Raw genomic sequence first — 21,152 nt, 5'->3', positions numbered from 1 at the left:
TCACATTTTCAACCCAAACATTGTGTGTACTAGAGATTGTGTGGATCAGCCTATGGTCATATTGGCCTTCTATGCAGCTATACCGTTATCCTTTCCCTACTTATCGTCGACTTACATGCACTATCATAGACTATCTGGCTAAAACGGAATATCTTCGTCCACTCGCTCTGAATTTTGTTTGGTCAAATAAGCTAATATTTAAAGGATCCGTAATTACGTTTTCGGTACGCAAGAAGTGACGAGAAATGGAACGGAAACAACCGCAAGGTGTATAACAGACGATACCAGCTCCCTCTGTAGACGATGACGAGTAAGTCATCAGTTTAATCGTCAGAAAGTTAGCTGCTCCGCAAGTTGTTCCTTGTCAATGTATGTTTGAGAAATCTGCGTATTTGTTTGCTCAATACAGCGCGCAGATGACGTCGATTCACTGTCAGGAATCATCGCAGCTAGGCTTAGCACACGTACCCTCCTGTGCAAACGATTTCCGTAGGCCACCACGTGATAATTAGGAGATGGTGCTTGGCGGCGTGCGTGCTTTCATCGTCGTTTGAGTTCAATATACCAATCTTACCCACAACGTCCTTGTATCTGTATTGACTGTCAAGGGTCAGTCTGTTGAGGACGACCTCAAGACAAAGACGAGTACAGATAGACACAAGACAAGGTGTTTTCTTCACGGGTAGACGACGTTTTTATCTCTCGAACCTTGATTTTACATGCAATATACATCGGTATGTACAATGTTCCGCAATGAAACCTACATCCGGGTCATCTTTTTTTTTTCTTCTTCTTTTAAATAGAGGTACTCAAATATATTAAAAACTTCCATCTTTCATTTCGGGGCGCCGACACACAATTCACCCCAACGCGCTCAGAACACATAAACCCCGAAATGGCTTCTTTGCTTCCTTTCTCAAAACAGAAAAAAAAGAAGAGGAGAATACACAAAGTGAGAACAGAGAGAAGGCAAATCCCGCAGGCGGATAACAAATACCGCGCGGCACAGCGGGTTCACCCTGAAACCGCGGCCAAGAAAGAAACAATTTTTTTTTCAAATGTGTTGCAAAGCACACGCACACAGACACACGTTATCACTGAAGGAACAACAGAATCTGTCTCGTGAGCAAAACCACAGCAATCAATATTGGGCGCTGCCCACAACACAGAGTGATAACATAATGAACAGTGGTTCTCTTCGCCGGGATACTGAGCTTGCCTCCAATTTAGGAATTCCGCAAGGTTGCAGCAAATTCTGAGTTAGTGATTAAAGGGCATTCTTTCGCACGATGTTTTGACTCGTACAACAAACTACAGCGCCGAAGGAGTGGAGAAACCAACTCTAATGAATGCAACAGAGTTTTACTCTGCAGGCGGGCAATGCTGTAATTTTGTTTCGCATAACACGTTGCCATAGACCAATAGTTTATCTGGCACTGAGATCTTGATGTTTGACAATCGACTGTTTTGATGAAGTGCAGGAATCTCCCCATTGTGTTCATACCTTCTGTTCAGAGTTGCTGAGCTTAGGCATAAAGTGAATTTTCTCGCCAAAGGACTGTCATTCACTTTGTCCCTGTGATTCGAAATGCACCTGTATGTAGAATTCCCATGAGCACATCGTATTTTGCACTCACGTTATCTGGTTTCCATAAATGTCATTGAGCGAAACTGGCAGTCTGCTTTGTTTTCAAATACTGAAAGCAGTTACTGTCAGTACCGCAGCCAGCCGATAAATTTGGTAAACGGAGTAATTCAAACCAAGAAAACTAGGAGGAGGAAACAGTATTTGGCAAAGGCATAAATACATGAGCGTATATATTAGCCGCGATGCCATTCATCACAACCATGCAAAGTGTGGTCAGAACTCGACGTATAGGTTCCATGTAAACTTTCACTGCTTCATTAGTCAGGGGGGGCAGCTGCCTTGTTTCATCATTTGCCGTTCATTAGAGCGTCGGTTGACTCAACAGTCAACTCGCACGACTTGAGAACTTTCAAGTCACTAGATTTTGCCGAATACACAGATGGTAAAATAAACAAACATAATTAAGCACACAAACTTTCTTTCTTTCTTTTCTTCTGACCCCACACTGAAAAGGTACGCTCGTAGAATGTTCTAGCCTTTTTTTCATGAAAAATAAGAAGCATAAACTTCGATTCGCCACACACATATAAAAAAGTAGCACTCGTTTGCTTCGTAAAACAAATTCACATATGTCATTTCAGCATCGGTTATGACTAGAATGAGATCACCAAACGCGAACAAGAACCATTCAAAAAATGAAAAAAAAAATCAAAGGGATATTTCTAAGAACACACAGCTCTGATGGAAAAAGGACGGGTGATAGGCGAAGCTCACACGCACGCACAATCCGCTAATGGTATAAGCATCGTCACACCTCAACAGTTCGCATAAGATGAAACAGATCACGCGGATGAAATATGGTTCTTTCGAGAATCACTTCCAACGGCCGGGCGGTTCCCGCCGATGCAAACATCGTATAACCATGAGCGCTTTTGAAAGTTCGCAGGAAACTACCGCTCGCACATCGCTTGAGAAACAGTACGGCGAGAGAGAATGTGAGGACACTTTTTTTTTTCTCTTACAACTGGGGGTTTCCGACCGCATGCAGTGAAAAGGTGTGTGTGGCTGACAACCATACGCATGAATGAGTAATACACGTGACACGCAAGACACATTAAACACCCTTGACTCACAAAGGAAGGTAGAACCCAAAAAACAGTTAAAACAAATGCAAGGAAGAAGAAAATAAACAAGCAACCGAAGAGAAAAAATAACGAATTTTTTTTTCTTCATGGAATGAATAGTGAGGCGACAGGCCGGGCCGCCACTCACGGCAGCGTACGTATAACACCGGGCCTCCCGAAGATATCGCAATCACAGCGTGATGATGCCTTCATCACTCCTTACAGAGCAACACAACGTAAGCGATGATATTACCATCGCCATCGTCAATATTATTACTATTATTGTCATTATTACTTCTTTGTCATCGTGGGGATCCGTTCTCCGCTCCATGCGGGGTTGTACAACAACTCTTTCTCAAGTCCCCTTGCGTTGACTGACGATAAAGCTTCCTGTATATTATGCCGTCTTTACGTCCCCTGTCAAGGTGTCACGATGTGCGAGACGTCTACATCGCCCTGTCGTTATATGTCGCCGAGTACCCACCGCGTGCATGAGTGTGTGTTTGTCAACCTCAGCTTCCGCGCGCGCGATCGCGAAACAAGCGCGTACGCGACGCACCTGGACAGGAGAAACGTTGAGCATTAGATGAAAAAAATAATCAAGTTGACACACCGACCTGACAGGGGGACGAACGGATACGGGGAAGGTTGCGGAATCGTGTCTCTGCCCCCTTTTTCGCCTCGCGAGCAGACTCTTTGTGTACTGCTTAGGACACGTATATCCATAGGGAGAGAGAGAGAGAGAACTTTCCTAACTCCGAGATCGGGTTGAATAAATTACGAGGCCGTCGCTTCGCCCGGCCACAAAAAAAGAATAAAGCAATTGAGCGACGCGAGCGCTTTCGCCAACCGTCATGGATCGTCCCCGGTCTCTATAATACCAGGGCGGTAAAGAGGAGACGCGAAGGGCTCCTGACGTGTGTGCACTCAGCGCGCCATCTGGAGAACGGTTTGAACGCGCGTGCACTGATCGGGTCTGGCGTGCACAAGCGCGGGACATCAATCCGCCAAAAGAAAACAGACCCACACACTTCCAAGTCCGCGGTGCAGCATGAACGGCACAGTTCGTGTCCCTTCAGCGACACGCCGGAAATGCGACGCCGGTTTGACTGTCCATCTGTCCGCCGGCACACAGAATACTTCTTTTCTCTGTCGCGAAGGAGTCCGTTGTGGGCTGCAGGAGGTCGCCGTCGACGTTGGCTCGTTGTGAGTGCGTTCACCGACATCGAGGTGGTCGTCCAGGAGAGAGTTCGTCCGAGCAGGGCGCGCACACACATTCATGGGGTAAGCGTCAACAAGAAGAGTGGTTCACGAGGTCGCCGTCGTTGACTTTTGTAGTCTTGGCAAGCGAAGGTGACCAGCAGGACACGAAAAGGAGTTGGTTGGCGCGCACAGCGGACGACTCTCCACCAGTTGTGAGGGCGCTGCCGCTGCCGTCTTTGTTTGAGGAGAGGCTTTTCTTTCTCTCGCTTTCGGGCGAGACAGCGGAGAAGATAAAGAGTCCGTGCTTTTGACTTCGCGTGTGGGGCGCTGCGCTGCGAGAGAGACACACGTGTCTGACTTCTGGGCAGGAGGGCGATGACGGTGGCTCGTTCGCTCAAGCGGCATTTACGCGCGCGCACAGACACACACACAACGCGCACGGATGCTTTCGGGTCCTTGAGCACTGATACGCGTGTTCTTTTCTTTCCTTTCGGGGCATGTGGTGAGCAAGGGTCTCTTCCAATCGCAGCATGCGCGACCGTGCTTGTGTGGAGACGACACGCGAGCTCACTTGCTCGACGCCGGCGAGTGAGCGGGCGCTGGCGACGCCCTGGGTGGCGTCGCGGACGGGGGAGCGGGGGGCGTACTCGCCCCAACGGGGGTGCCCGGTGCCGGGGGCGGCGCGGCGGCGGTGGAGCCCGCGGTAGAAGCGGCGGCCGACGTGGCGGGGGCGGTCGCTGCCGGCGTCGACGATGAGGCCGGCGATGCCGAGAACGTCGAGCGCCGGTCGTTCTCCTCTCCGTGGCAGTGGATGCAGTGCATGCAGACGGTGCAACGGCCCGTCATCTTGGCCAGCGTGGTGCGCAGCTTGAGCGCCGGCCCCAGTCGCATGCCCATGTAGACGGTCAGGTGGTCCTCGGTCAGCAGCGGGAGGCTCGTGCCGTCGATTGACTGCTCCCGGAATTTCTGCGAAGGCAAGAAGAAAGAGGGAATGCCCTTGAGTGCACCGGAAAAACATGGGCCAAGGCGAATCTGCTGCTTTTACGGGTCACACACTGCCTAGTTTGCCGCACGAACAAGATTAGTGGTTCTAACGCACGTCACGACTGCAGCACGTTCAGTTGGCTGATGTTCGTGCGCCACCTGACGGATGCCTGCCTGTCGGTGCTGCTATATAAGCCGTACACCCACGACCTCACGCTCGCTCACGGTTTCTCGTTATGCAGCGAACAATACGCGCAACCACGGTTACTATTTTACTGCTATCTTTTACGCTACATTTCTGCTCAGACGCGATCGAAGACAGGACGCCAGGACTTGTTCCTACTACGCTCTTTGAGCACACAAACAAGGGATGATGTACTACAAACCAACCCGACTACTCGCAAGCACAGAGCCTTCCACCATGCAAACATCAATCGTTTCACGATTTGCGGCCCTGACGAGCGCCGGTCTCCTCCGCGGTTCTTAAAGCGACGCCGCTTGTCTCGGGCCTATGCAGGAAAGCCGGTGCCATGACACGAGCAGTTCGACGCACAGCTATATACCTCGTTGCAGCTCCCACGCAAATCAAGAACCCGCGACAGGCGTCGTGACACACTATTTGTGAAAGGAAGCGCTCGGTGCAGGAAGGCGTGACTCGCTCCGGCTTGTTTCGATCGCGGCCGTCGCGTGCTTATGTATGTACGTACACCCGAGAAGCTATACGGTTCGATGCACTGAGATCGCAACGCGCTTTCACACAATGCACTGATGTAAAGCGTGCGCGTGCCACGAGATGTGCATGCCAGCAGCGCACCCATTGGCGCAACAGGCTTCAACCGCTTTGTGGATGACCGTGTGTATACGTGGAAGGTTGCGACGTACGAGATGTGAAAGGCGCGAGACGAAAGTGGTTCGAAAAGACTGAAGAGCACTGGCAACTCATGGACGTAGGAGAAGCAAACGCAGGAAGGTATACGCTCAACGCTGTAGAACACATGAGCGTCTCGTAGGGTGTAGTGAACGCGGCCGGCTGCGTTCAGATCATGGTCAACGTCGTTACCAGGACCGCCATTTCTACCACACTGCAGGACGAAGGCTTCTCCCACCATTCTCCAAATACCTCATGGGCGTATAAGCTTCCGCTATTCCTCTTGCACGAATACTATATATAGGACAAGTCGTGATTTGGTCAGCTTGTCAATATTACGGACTGCCGGCCAGGTTGTTAACGCAACGATTTGTTTAACATGCGACATTGTCACATGTTTAACAATTTAAGGTGGAATCAGGTGCCTCGGACACTAAAAGTTTAACGAAGGTTGCCATGGTTCTGAGTAAAACACCCCGCTGAATAAGCTTATTGAAAGCCATTTCGCACAGTCTTCCAGCGTCACCTTGCTGAATAACCCACCGTCTGCTATTCAATGACGACAAACGTTCCACCGTGCATCAATGAGCGAACTCTCTGTCCCTATATCGAGAGCGTGTGCGTGCGACGCGGGCGTTACATAAATGGTTATCAAAGTAAAACTGACAAAAATAAATGAAGAGGAAAATACCGCATTCAGCACCAAGGGTACAGGGTATAGGACGGGACGATCGCCCCCTTAAGGATATATATTTTCGCCATCACTATACGATCATTACCGTGTTCCACGAGAGGAGCGTTGCGACAACACGGCTTTTCTGGGCAGCGGTAATGTCATACAATCCTCGGCGTGTGAGCAGCAGCGCCCCCTAACTGAATACCTCTCTTTTCAAATCGCGAACGCGGTATCAAACACCCGTGGACCGTCGGTCGAAGGACACCTAGCAGTTCGTAAGAACCCAAGAATGGCGGGTTCACACGTGCATAACTTCGCTAGGAAAAAAAAAAAAGACAAGGAATCACGGATGAAAGAGCAAAGGGACCAAATGCGACGGACAAGGTGTTCGCGGCATTCATCACCGAAAAGAAAGAAAAAAAGAAAAATCTCAGGGGAAGACCGGTAACATCCACGCCCGCCCCAGCATCCCCTACCAGAGCACGCACAATACCCTTTCACCACTATACTGAGAGCGCGCAGCGGCAATAAAAAAAAAGAAAAAAAAAAACGCGCGGCTTTTCGCGGTTCACACTAAGCCCGTTCACACAAGGCGTGCCCGCTTGCCTCGCGAGCGTGATCAGCGCTACAGAGAGGGCAGTCATCACGTCCTACGGCTGGCTCCGGCCGGGCGATAATATCAGGCGCGGTCTCCCGGAGTTTCTCGAACTTTAATATAAGAAGCTCGACCTTCGCTGGCGCTGCTATAGGAAGCGCGACGCCGCTCGGCAGTACATAGTGTCGCCGTCTCGCCCTATACCTTCTCGTATAAGTCTTTGGTTCGCTATTCTTTTCTCGATCCGTCGTCCTTCTCAGGTCTTTTCATCAGGCGGGGTCTCGTCTCGCTGGCGGATCCTCGTAAGGTTATATGGGAGGGAAAAGCGTCGTCGTCATCGTCTCTTCGAATCTTGACCAAAAAAAAAGGAAAGAGAGAGAGAGAGAGAAACCGGTGGCTACTGACCCCTGACGACCGTGCCATGCGAACCTTTTCATCCTTTTGTCCGACCTCTCTTCCACCTTCTCCTCGTGCCGGCAGAATCCGCCCCAGCCAAACAATGACGCCAGCAGATAACAACGGACCAGCGTGAATGACGAGACGGGCAAACCGTATATATGCAGCAAACGCCGTGCTTTTTATATTATTTCTTGCCTGTTTTTTCTCTCTGTCTCCTCCAATGAGACCGAATAAAAGAACAACGCTGAGAAACACGTGCAGCAAAAGAACGCGTACAGATTCCAGAAGAAGCCGCGCGAGTGTGCAAAATCGCATAGATTACGCGCGAAGCTATATAGTAAAATCTGGCTCCTCTTTTCGTTGTGTATGTATACCTGCGGGGCACAGAGGCAGAGGCTACCGGCTTGAACGGAAAGAAAGAAAGAAAGAAGAGGAGAAGATTCGAGGTCTAAAAATCGTGCCAGGCCCTCCCTTCGCCCTTTCATTCGCCACTCCGCACCTGCTTTCGCAATTCGTTCTTTTCTGCGCCAGCCATCATCCTTTCATCCGTCTCTCCACCTTCTTTTCACTCCAGTGGCGCGCGCTCTCTTTTGAAATCTCGAGCGATCACGCAACTGCCCTTTTTTTGAAGTCGCTCGCCCGGCGTCCGCTCTATAGCGCGCAAAATGCCCGCCTCCCCCCCCCCCCCCCCCCCACCACTACAGCTACTACATAGTGAACTATACGTACTGCACGCCACAACCACGAATTCAAAGCGCGTGGCGGTCTATACACCATCGACGCGTTGACTTCCCTTTCGTTACCGTGTCCTCGACTACCCATATTCCGCACTTTTTTTTATTTTTGTTCAATCGGTATCTTCTTTGTGCATTCGTTTTTTGAACGTAAGTATACCTGCTCAAAACACTTCTGAGATCTTGTACATCTGTTTCTGCTAGTTCCCTCCGGGGTATTCAATCTCTTGGAGAGGTCGCAGTTTTGTCATGCACCGACTTTCTTGACGATTTTTTTTTTTTAGCTTCTAATTTTTTTTTCTCTCAGGTTGCATGCTGGCAACCACTAGCATGAGCTTTCTGTGGCTGCGTGTCAACGAACGTGCCACCAGCCGCCCCTGTGAGAGGATTATAAGCGCTTGCGCAGAAGGGGAGACAAAAATAAGGAAACATGCGACACATATAGCAGGAGGCAGGCAGTTCTTGAGCGTAACCGGCGAGATGCATTATTCAGTAGCTCGTTCACTTTTTAGAACACCATAAAGAAACAGCGGAGAAGAGTACGCGAAGTGCCGCAAAGTGGAGCGTACCGGAATAGCTAAAGGTATTGATCCCGCTGTTCACCCGATCAAGCTGAGGAACAAGGCATCCATGTCGTCATTGAACATGGCCGGTTAGACGATAGACGCTGCGATGCTAGCCGCACTTAAAGAAGTGAGAGAAATGCAATAACCGGCGCTTTGCTTGTGGCTTCCACTTCCTAACCGTCGAAATTGATTACTATCTTCAAACACAGCTGCAGCTACGTATAGTTGCCCGTGTTCAAGCAGCGGCGGAAATTGCGACCGCTCGCGTTTCCAGCTCATTTGACACACTGACGAAAGGCGTTCACTATCGGTTCCGGGTTTCTTTCTTTCTCCACTCACGTCGCGAAGGAAATGTGATGGAGAGGGAAACAGGTGAGGAGAGAGAGAGTTCTCACTCATGACGCGGTTTCACCGCCCTACCGACCGACGAGACCGCAAGGTAAATAAGAGGGAGAAGTCGCGGGGCCAACAGCGGCGGGCGGGAGTGTGCTGCCAGCGAGAGGCGACTACCGAATTCCACTCGGTAAACGGAAGGACGTATACGACAAGCGGCGCATACCTGTCAGGTGCGCGTCGTGCCTCACGCCCCCTTACCCCCCCCCCCTTTTTTTTTTTCTTTCACTTTGTTTTTCTTCAGCAAGGCCTGGCTGACCTGCCGCCCCTTCGTAACAGTGCGCCTGACTCCCCGTGTGCCCCGAACGCGGCTTTAAAATTGCAGCTTGCCAGCTTATTAGCCACAGGCGGCCACGGCGGGAGAACAAACCGCCCGGGCGAGCTGCGAGTCGCGGCGGCACGGCGAGGGGGCGGCGGACACAGTAGGTGCACGCTCCGGGACTACTGCCGCTGGCTGCTGCTGCCTGGGAAGAGGGAGGGGCGGCCTTTCATTCGGCGGGGAAAGGCTACCGTTGGAAAGGGGGTGGGGGGGATTGCCGTCACGACGCGGAGAGCCGAGAGAGGTAGAGCCTGCCGGCAGCAGCAGTGGATATAGCGGGGCGTCCCCCCCCCCCCCCCCCCCTTCCCGCCTTCCTCCTTCTCGCGTGAAGCCTTCAGAATAGAGAAGGGCCACAGGCTGCTGCTGCCGGCCGCTGCTGTAGCAGCAGCAGCTCTGGCCGTGCCGTCGTGACCCGCCGGTTCGTGACCCGTCGGCACGACGGCATCTATCATTCACCTGCACACCGGAGGCCGTGTGGTCAGCGGCTGCTCCTTCGGCTGCCGCGGGCTCGCACACGCGCGCGTGTATATGCAGAAAACTTTTCTCCAAAAAAGAAAGAAACAAAGAGAAACAGCGCGAGAGGAAGGAAAGCTGCGCGGACGAAGCCGAAAGCAGAACGGCCAGGCAGGCGAGAAAGAGAATGGGAGCCAAAGGGCGATTTTGCCATCCCGACGAGTGTATGGAAACTCTCCTCCTCCTCGAGCCCTTTTTGCTGAGCAAGCAAACTGAACGGGCCCGGCGGCGAGCTAGAGCAGCACGATCTCGGCGAGAGCGGCGGCAGCCGGCGGAGCCGTCATACTGCGTCGTATCTACGGGCGCGCGCGCATGTGCGCGCCCTGAGAAGACGTGCGGAGCGGGGTCGGGGGTCAGAAGTGGTGGCGGCGGCGGCAGTAGCTTTCTTTTGTGCGACCAACGACGCACGCTCGCCCTTTCCCGCCACGCCGCGCGATGATGATGCAGCCGCATAGTAGTAGCAGCCGGGAGCAGCAGGAGGACGAGAAGGAGGGTAAAGGTCAGGGTCGGGGTCGGGCCCAGAGGGAGGGCTATGGAGGGGCAGAATTCGCGGCGCCGCGCCGCCACCGTAGCGGGAGCCGGGGCGGCAAGTGCGCGGGGCGAGTCGTGGAGCTCAGCCGTCCATCGCGTCGTGCATCGCGGTCCCGCCGAAGTCCGGTAGTACGTATAGTAGTCGTTTCGCCGGGGCGGTCGTCCTTTGACCTCACGCCGAGTCCTCTGGCCTTCGGAGAGGAAGGGGAAAGGAGGGCGTTTCAGAAGAGTCAACCCTCCCCCCTTTCTCTCTCCGCTTTCTTCCTAATGTGGGAACGGTGGGACCGCGGGCGAAGAAGACGTGAGAGGTAGCGGTCAGGAATGCCTGGCCTGCCTGCCTGCCTGCCTGCCTGCCTGCCTGCCTCCGCGCTCCCGTTGGCGCTTGCTGCGGCCGGCTGCACTTTGGCAGCTAGGAGGAGGCGGGCGGCGCCGAACGCGGCTCATTGTATCCGCTCCCGCGGCTCCGCGGTGCGCGTGGGTTTATTCTGGTGTTGTTTTATATTGCTGTTTAGCTTCATTCCTCGGTTTTTAAGTCAGCTGTCCGCACGTCCACTTGAGGCCTTCCCGTCTACTGTATCTCAAACTTTTTATTTTCCTTCGCTCTCGTTCGCGCGTCCTCCCTCTTCTCGTTATTGTTCTTCGCGCTCATCAACCGCACCACTTCCTTGTTTGCCTCTGCTCTCTCTCTCTCTCGATCGTACGTGCGCCCGATGGTTCATCGATTAAAAAAAAAAAAAAAAAAACACTCCACGCTCCTTTTTTTTTTCTTTTTTTTGTCTAGCTCTGTAATTCCTGTTTTGTTTTTGTATTTCATGGCGGGCGTGATTCCTTGGTATACACGAAGGAGAAGGCGGAGGAGGCGGCGAATCGTTTCAGGCGAAGGGTATATTGCGTGCCCAGAAGGTCTTCTTCCGGAAAATTGCGGCAGCAGCGCTGTGCGCACTTTTCCTGGTTGCTCGCTCGCTTGCCTGTCTATCACGCGAGAGCACGCAAAGGCCTCAAACGTGAGATTATGACGCGTGTACACGCCGGAGCACCCTTTTACGCAAACCGACGCGTGTCCCTTTCTTATTTCTTTCTTTCTTTATTTTTTGTCGACGAATGTATGAAGAACCATCATACTATACCGGACGGTTCGTGAGACCAAACACGCGAACGGTAGCTCCGGTGAAATTGGGATCATAGTTACGTTCTAGCTGGGTGAACGAATCTCGTGTGCACGGATGCAGTTACGGTGGGCTCCTTGGCCGACACGAGGTAGGACGGTCATGGTAAACAAAATAGTTCAGCATGCGAGCGCTGCTGGTGCAATGCTCCCGCAAATTAACGGCAGGGTCATCATAAAGTCCTCATAACGTCGTAGTAGGTTTCCTACTGTATACATAAAGCTGCTCTGAATTAACACAAGAGCTTCATTTCCTTCTATTTTTTTCTTGGACACTTCACGCAAGGGAACGGCGACACAATTTATTACTCTCAATTGCAATTGCAACCAGCGCGTCTAGAACCGCGAAGGGCGGTATAACTGTGAAAACAGAAAAAGAGAGAGAGAAGTAAGGAAAAGCTACTAAAAAGTAGTTCTCTCGTTTCTCCTGTGGCAAATGCAGTGACCTTCGAATCACCGTCAGCCGCAAATGTCAGCGCCTCGGTAATTCTAGCTGCTCGAACTGGGCAATGGCCGGCATATATACATATCGCGGGGCCTCCTGTCAAGGCCCCTTACTTCTTGTCAGAACTACTGACGGTATACCTTCCGAGAAAAGACTCCCAATGTCAACACGAACGTCCCTTACGGACTTTCCGGTAAATCCGCAGCATCCGCATACGATTAAAGCGATACGCTAAGGGAAGCGCGCTTAGGCCGCAACGTGTCGTTCTTTCTTTACGACCGACGTCCCTATAGAGGAATGATCCAACACCGCTTCAGGGCACCACAGTACGTAGATCGAGGGGGGACACCTCACTGATTCAAGGCTACCGCATGGACATAAGTATCGCATGCATAGCGCAGGACAGAGTTAACAAGCGAGTTGCTTATGAGTCGACAACAGGCTGCTATTACTGGGCACCGGGAGCTCGAAATGCAAGAAATAACGCAAGGAAATTGCGAGAAGCACACACACACAAATAATAAAAAAAGGACGGCATAAGTATACGAAACCTTGCGGCAGTAACCCACAGACTAGGCGGGACTGTCAAGGCCGCTCGCGCTTTGGCTTGAAGCGTCACGCTGTGTCACCAAGCCAGCTAGCAAGCCAGTTGTTACCGAAAAAAAAAAAAAAGAAAGCACCGCTCAGGGCGCCCGCGCAAGCGCGGTCATTTCACGGCGCTGGCCTTGGGCGGCAGCAGCACCGGAGCGAATTGCAAATGGCAATGAATTCGGCGCTTGGCTCATGGTGCGAGCTCGCAGTCGAAGTGGTCAACACCGATTTGCGCTTTTATCTATGCCGGCGGCCTGTGACCTTCTTGTACGCTGTGCGCAGATAAGAGTGAATGGGTTATGTATGGCGACGACAGAACGCCGAGGCGCGCATGCAGCAAGCCGCGGTATGCGTCGCGACTGCAAATCGAACGTCCTTGGAGTTGTTTTCTTTTTTTTTTTTGAATCTTCAAAGAGAATATTGTGGACGGTTTGAAATACAAATACTTGTGGCAGACTGTGGCGGAGAGACATATACGGGAACGCAATTTGCACCTTCGATTGCACAGCAGCGACGACGTCAAAAAATTGACGACACGTTTTGCGGCATGTAACTTCGAGCCGATGTTATACGTGATTCGATTTCGTTGTGATGTCTTCTTCCAGTCAACGTGCAATTAATCAAAGAGACGCTTAGAGCACACCACAACGTGCAGCATGTTCTCATTTGGACGAAATTTTCGGCTTCACGAAGTAGCTTTGTGCATATCAAAGGCGCTTCGTAAGCACTGGCTTTACGTTACGGCACGCAGGTGATCCGAACGCGGCTACGTCCACTGCCTAATCACATTACTAATAAAATACAAGAAACAATCAGGATAGGTCCATCGTTACAATAACCACTCTTGAAAAAGCGAATTCGAAATAAAATTTCCAAATCTGGGCTGCTTTCCCTCTCTTCGCAGGAGAAAAAAAGAAAGCTCTTCCCGACATTAGAAATACCTCGTGGCTACATCGAGTCCTCCCCATCATCATTTTCGTTGTGGCCCTTTGTACGAGGTATGCCATACTACGCTTCGAAACGCTGCCACAAAACGGAAACTTCCGCACATGTAGGCACCAGAGGTCGTCGTGACGCGAGTTCCGTCTGCCGCAGGCTCAATGAGCGTTCGGTTCCTTTATCATTCCATTCGATTAGAAAAAGCGAGTGAATGGAATAACGGAAGCGCGCTCAGGGCGCGCAGCGGCCCGGCCGGAACGTCGGCGACACACGGCCCGCACGCGCACGCACGCTTCTGTCCCGCTCCAAACAAAAGAATCCGTTGGAACGGCGGGCGATTGTCAAACGAGCCCGCGCGCGAGACATACAGGGCAACAGCGGCGCGACGGATAGGAACGGGCGGCGCAAGAAAAATAAGAGAAACGCATCAAGCAAGCACGCGAGGACCGAGAACTGCAGAGCCGAGACTCGAATAAGACAAAACGAAGAACCGAAAACGAAGAGACGAGACAAGAAGAAGACAACGAAAGAAAGGGAGGAACTGAAGAGACACAGAGGGGCGTCAGCGGTCGCGCTAGGCAGGCAGCCAGCCGAATGTATGGGAGAAGGGGTTCCGCTGGGCTCTGGGGGGAGGGGGGGGGGGGGGGGGGGCGTATAGCGTGCCTGGTTGCGATTGTGCTTCCCTCGCGCGCGTCGTCCTTCCCGAGTCGATCGGCGGCGGCCGAATTGCTCAAGAGGGCGGAAAATCAGTGGGCAAACGGGCGCCCGTTGCGCGTGGGAAAAGTTTGACCCGCTTTTTGTAAACAACCGGCGGCGGACAATCGAGACAATTAGGCGATCTGCCTCCGGGTCGATCTGCTCTCCTTCTAGCACTGGCAGCGGCGGCGGCCCCGGAAGGAAAAGGCTGCCGCCGCCGCCGCCCCAAGCAAGCGCGTTCGGAACAGCCGCCGAAGCTCTCCGTATATGCATGCGTGCGTGCGTGCGTGAGTGCGCCGGGCGTGCATGTAGTTTAGTATTGGCGGCGCTCATGAGAGCTTCGCGGAAGCATCGCGGTGATGACAGGTGCGGCGCGCTGAAGCCGTCTCACCTACATGTAGGATGAACGATAACCGTCGCTATACCAGAAGCAGTGGTGGTCAGTGTGTGAGAAGAGCGATTTATGAGGAGCCAGAAGTGACAGCGGCGTCTGTGTGTGTGTGTTGAAAAGGTTTGTGCCGTTCTCCACACCTCGTCCGTGTGTCCAATTGCTGCGTCTCAAGGTCTTCGGAAGAAGCACGAAGGCCCAAAGCAGCGCCGTCAAGAACACTGGATTAATTTCGGTCACTCGGGGCTATTTAAGGTGAACCCACACCTCAGTTACACGAGCGTCTCTGCATTCCGTTTCCCTTCAGAATGCAGCCAACGCGGTCGGGAATCGAACTCGCAACCTTGTTCTCAGCAGCAGAACGCCATATCCAGCTCGGTAGGTTAAGCGAGTTTTACAACAATGTGTTGTCGGGTCATCATGTCATTCCCTTTATGCCTCGTCGCATATGCATTTTCCTTCCCGGGATACTCTAATTGCCGCCTCAGCATATAAACAGTGCCTGCGCTGCCATACAAATAACCGTGCATGCAACCGCTGCAATCGAAAGTCAGCGACAAGTGACTCGGAGTGAGCGACTGTAGCGAATTGAAGTTAAGCTGATAAAGCTGGCGGAACACCTCCACATGTGACGAAGAAAGAAGAATATGGCCATTTGTAGTTTATACTGATATACGTAGTCACTTTACATTAACCACGGACAGTATTTCGGACAGGTGAATTCAATGCTCTGTTTCTTTTCTTTTCTTTTGTTTGTTTGTTTTCCTTTGCTACCTTTCGTGTGCCGTTCGGAAATTGTCAATGCTATTCCGTGTTCACTCGCGCGTGCTCTCGTCTGTTTCGGCGTCAGAAAGGCCGCGGCTGGGTTTTCGCAGCCGAGTTCGGCCTTGGTCGTCCGCCACTTTCAAGCACAGCGGTGAACGAAGGAAACAAAGGCCGTACTGAAGTATCAGCCTTGAGCTTCCACCGGTGTGTCATTGTTTTGGCGCGGCTAATTGCGGGAAGGCGGGAGGTCATTCGTCGTTGTTGCTGCTGACGTTTTTGGACAGTCATTTATTTACACGAATAGAAGAAGGAGGAGATAAAGGAAAGCATGCGCCCCCCCCCCCCCCCCCCCCCCCCCAGGACGCGGTCTCGTCAAGGCAAGGAAATGGGCCGCATGAACACTTCAGAAGTGCACTCCGGCGTAGTGTATGAAGCGACTCAAAAATGAGCTGTAACCTTTAAAACGTACCAACAGCAGGAGAAATTAACACTGGCGTCTTTCCTGGTTGCCGCGTTACTCGGCAGCCTTGCAACTTGGGCAAACCGACAGCAAACAAAGCAGGCTTAGGTGTAATCACTGTACACTATGGTTGGGCTAAGGTTTTAGGAAGACCTAAAGGTCGGGTTTCATGAAACAAAAACTTGGCAACCACCTCCTGACTAAAGCCTAGGAATACAGTGGACACCTATACGGGCTCCTCGGAAACAACCCTTCGCAGATGAAGTTTCGTTTTAAGTGGACCGTTATATATCACTGCCATCTAGCCCCAACGCGTAAAATTTTCTCGTCGACCCATTGTGTCGGCAGCAAAGTGTCCTTCTGGCAGTGGCTTCGTTGCGTAGCTCAAATAACAGATTGAGAGAACAGGCTACACACGCAAAAAAAGTGTCTAAAAATAAAAAATAAAGAAATAAATAAAGTTGTGGATCAATAATGGGTGGAAACTGTTGCTTTCAAAAATGTACCTCCACCTTGTTGATTTTCGCAGAAGTCATTTGTTCAAATCTCTATTAAGCACTCGTTGGCATCTCCGTGCGAGCGCTATATCTCGATACAACATGATCGCTCCACATAAGAGGTTAGAACAACTGCATATCACTATGTACTCGCACAACCACACGGTGGGTTTCGTATGCTGATATTTTTCCCCAGTGGATAGCTTCAGGTACGCTGTACTAGCCTGAAAACTCTCCCAGTGTGCACTAGAAAATCGCTTTTAAAAATTGCTCGTTAAAGCTGGCTTCTCCGCAGTAACAGTCTTTGCGTGGAGAAGCCCATGCACTAATGATAAAACAAAATCATTTGCAGGACAGCAAGCAGCAAACCCCGCAGAAGAAAACTCGGATGCGAAGTGCGTAAGAAGCTATCTATATACACGGTCACCACATGTTACAGGCAGTAGCAGCGCACATAGCGAGGAGGGCAGAAACCCGCAGGAAGCCAGGAGGACGCCCGATTCTTGGCCGTCTCGAGCGTGCACGGCCGGAAAGCCGAACGTCAGGCAAGTGACAAGTAGCGCCGAGGCACCACCAACAGGGTTAGCGGGTTACGCCTAGCGGCGCCACCGTCAGCCACCGCTGCGGTTGTTTCCACAAACACCACGGATCGAGATAATGCGAGACGCGCCGTCCGCGTAAATAATAAAGGCGCCAGGGGACTACCGCGCGGTGACGTCACCCGCGCGCTGCAGGGGGGCCCCTCCCCACAGCGGGCTGGGAGGCAAGCAAACAAGCAAAAGTAAAACAGCGAGACGAAAAGGACCACGAGGGAACGTAACGGAAACAGAGCACGCAGACAGTCGCCGCGGACTGCCACGCAGCAGTGCCTCCAGTTCGGACAGCAAATAATGCAGCTGGTCACAGGAAACGAGCCTCCTCTGTCCGTAGATCCCCGGCGAAGATGACGGCCGAGGAGAGGACGGCAGGTAGCGTACACAAAGGAGAGGTTGAGAGAGAGAGAGAGGAGGGAAGAAGTAGATGAATGCTGGCCGCCGACTCGCAAAAGGTCAGGCGAGCACGCCAAGACCGAGAGACATGCACCAAAAAAAGGCAACCACGCAGGGCAGTAGCGAAAGAATGAAGCGCGAATAAATAAGCGACAGCATTTCATTTTTTTTTCGCTGCATCAGGGAAACAACAAAGAAACTGCGTGACAATCACGCAAGAAAGAATAGAAAGAAGAAATGACGAAGAAAGGCTGAATAGACGAGGAGACAGAGGGGCACGTCGCACGTATGTACATATGGTTGCGCGCGGCGCAGAAGCCTATATAAGTATACGCTTGAGCGTCCGCAACAGCGGAGGGTGAGATGTTTGTGCGCGTCGACTATCGCCAAAACAAAGACGCCCGGGAAAATTTCCTGGACGTTGCGCTTGTCTAGCGGTGGGCTTATATGTATATACGAAAGGAAGCGAGCCCACCGGACGCGAGATCCACCGAGCGAGAGACCACGTGTTTCCGTAGCGCGTAGCACGGGCACACGAAGCGGGCAGCAGATTCGCCTATTATAGCTTTATCACGTTAGCACAAAAATTCCCAGGAAATACAGGTAGGTCCATTGTTAAAGGGAACACGCACTAGCAGAGCTTGAGCGAATTTCCCTCAGTGGAAAGTCTCCAAACGTCCAGCTTCGGGGCTTCCGCAGGTATCGGAAACTGTAGCATCCACAAGATGCACATTTACATTCATATGACTATGCGTGTGAGAAAGAGAAAGATAGAAAGAGTACTAGAGGGCACGCGCGGGCCTCCTGCAATGGTGATTCGAACGTGAGGTAGGCGGCACGCCAGGATACTCCATAGTGCGTGTAATGCGTACCTAAGAGTTCGCCGCCCGCTTCCGGTTTTGTTAGCGCCGAGTCACCTCGTGCTATCAAATATGTGGCGTGACCGTTAACACTCACTTCTTCCAAGAAGGTGGCCAATTACGTGTAGTGAAAACACGCGATGGACAACAACACTCCGAGTGTGTATAGAAGACGCGCCTTGCTCCGACTGACAATTTTCGGGACCTCGCCCGAACGCTTGGCGCCGGGGATAACGTCTTTTTCAGCCCCCAATTTTGCCAACCCCGATATTTCATAGGTGGCCGCATCGTTCTCTTCATTGCTGTGTTGCGGCCGATTGCGTGGCGCGCCTGTTTGGCGAACGGAATGGAGACCACATTGGCCGTGTCACGCGGTACACGCTGTTGACTGTAGGAACGACGACGCGGAACAGCTGATCGATCGGATAGAGCAGATCGTTCAACTGGTCCTTTCATCGATGTTCTTAGCAGCGTGCGTCCACTTTCTTATGTCCGTACCTGTCTTTTCAACGTTATTCAGTTTCCCAGATTGACATACCAACTATCCCGGATCACTGCCATATGTAAGCGCTTCTTGTTATGTTTTTCAATTACCTGCATTCAGCAAAGATCGAGCCGCACTTGAGGTCATAAGACAACGGTAAATATCGACTAGGTAGCGCACTGCTAAAGCGCTTCACGATGCCGTCAATCTGTAGCTTACGTCCTACGCTGCGGCAGCGCTTAAGGGTGCGAAGGCTCGAATAAGATGCAGTTATACAGTGCAGTCCTTGAGCTTTCGAGAAAGAGGCACGTGTGCATATATAATATATACTCTGTATCGGGTCATCCGGTCACACGGCCACTTTCATCTTTATCACCGTATCGTGCTTCCGTTGCGTGCATGTATTCCCTGTGTTCCAGTACAGTTGTCGTTTTCACGACGACGCTCGGAGACAACGGACAAAAGGGGACGAAGAATACGCAAAGGCACGCCCAGCGCTGTTTCATTGTTTCGCGCGTGCGCGCACACACACACGCGGCAGCTTCGGCCGGTGCTCGTTAAGACGGGGACACATGTAGACAATCTCACAGCCGGCCAAGGTCGAGGACGACGCTCGCACAGGCTGGCGACACGCGACGGAGCCCGAGAAAGAACGTCAAGAACACGACCGTTTGTTTCCATCGCGAAAACAAAAAAATTAATTTGTGCCTGACTCACTGCGGTTAAAGCGACACGCGGGTGGAAATTCGGCGCACTTGGTGCGGTAAATTTGTCCTTCGGTCCCGTTCACCTGCTTTCTTGAGAAGTTGTAGATCTCGCGTATAGCTTAAACTTCGTTCTAAAGGCTCCTACTAAATATTGATTAATTACGTCAAAGCTTATTGCCATGCTCCCCCCTTGCAACACGCCTGTCAAATTGCATGCAGCCGACGCTAAAGAGCAGAAGCACCAGAACTATACGTAAATTCCTTAACTCATTCAATATAGTCATGCTTTAAAAATAAAAATCACAATAGTGCACAAAGAAAGAAAGATAAAGGGGAAACAAAAAAAAGAAGAAATGCCGATCCCACGCACTGGATGCATCGATGGTATGCGAATCATAGGTACTTGGCTAGCCAGCACTGTTTTGGGTTCCGCAAACCGTTACCAGATGAGCCAACTTGTTTTTGTAAATTGAGTAGTGTGCGTGGGTCGCGAGCGTAGGTGTGTGACGACAGCCGCGCGACGACGACCACGTCGTTTCACGAGTATGTTTAACGACTGTAGCAGAGCTGACTGCATACAACGTCATGCCTGCTATCTCCTTCTGATCACTGAGATAGAGAGCGAGAGAGAGAGGCTCTTCAATGATTCTTGGCTTCGCGAGTCTGTTTGCAACGAGTGTTGCGAAAAGTTAAGAATGGGTCGACCCCAAAGGTCAATGCAAAAGATACGGGCAACTCTGAAGATGATCGAACGTCCTTACAGATTTCACTCCTTTCCCACTTTCCACATCCCGAACCCAATCTCCAACTACATCGCCCCCGATCTGCTCAGAGAAGCATACCCTTCTTGAATAAGTGATTTGCTCGCTTATTCTAGTTGCTCGCTAACTGCCACCCGATAGAAAGCAGGGTGCCACTTGAGCAATGCGCCGACGGCCTTCAGCGGGGAGCATCCAGCGGGTGACACAGCGATTGAAATATTGTAGCCCATGACGTCACGCCCTGCATTATAACTTGGCTGCTTCGGTAGAAGCGTTATAGTGCTACGCAGGCAAACGGTCACACACAGGAGGCCATCGGTATTGCGCCCGCCATTTGCGGACGTCGAGCGTTATATGCTATACATCAGCCACGACGACAGCGCGCCACTGGTGCTATATAGTGACAGCTTCTAGCGACCTTTTAAAAGCCCATGAGCGAGCGGTCGGCTGCTATGTGCCCACACGCTATACGCACTCGGCCAGGCAGGTGCCCGAGAGTCAATAGCCAGTCATAATCTTTAAAAATAAGAGCCCGATCCGCGCCGTTCCGCTCCTATAATTTTATTTTTCTTCCCTCCACCTTTGACTCCGATTCGCGATCGGTCAATGATATAGCGCCGCCTCGTACTCGCGCTTTTGTGTTTGCCCGCACTCGCCCAAAAAGGAGCCCCAGCACAAAAACACACACACACTCCAAATCGCATCCTTCGCCCCGGCGACCCGCCTGTCAAATGGCAGTGAATATACTCACATATATATATGCGCGTGCACGCATTCTCCGATTATTCTTTTCTTTTCTCTCTTCGTTCATTCCTCGACCCTGATCACTGTAATCCCTAACCGAATAGCCGCCTACTCCGGGATTTGCGAAAAGCGTTATATACCCCTTCATTACGCCGTTCGACTCCGCTG

The 21,152-nt window shown here is 51.8% G+C and overlaps 1 protein-coding gene across 1 annotated transcript in view; it reads right to left on the bottom strand.

Annotated features, from left to right (window-relative positions):
• Positions 1-670: 670 nt before the first annotated feature.
• Positions 671-21,152, bottom strand: part of LOC119446230 (mucin-19) — a 463,166-nt gene continuing 442,684 nt past the window's right edge. Inside the window, exon 7 of the mRNA XM_037710600.2 lies at positions 671-4,881. Within this exon, the coding sequence (XP_037566528.1) occupies positions 4,483-4,881 (399 nt within the window). The 3' untranslated portion in view covers positions 671-4,482. The remainder of the gene's footprint in view (positions 4,882-21,152) is intronic.

Source organism: Dermacentor silvarum, chromosome 3 (genome assembly GCF_013339745.2).
Source record: "Dermacentor silvarum isolate Dsil-2018 chromosome 3, BIME_Dsil_1.4, whole genome shotgun sequence".
NCBI lineage: Eukaryota > Metazoa > Arthropoda > Arachnida > Ixodida > Ixodidae > Dermacentor > Dermacentor silvarum.
Note: the sequence above shows the minus strand (reverse complement) of the source record. Positions and strands in the feature narration are given on the sequence as shown.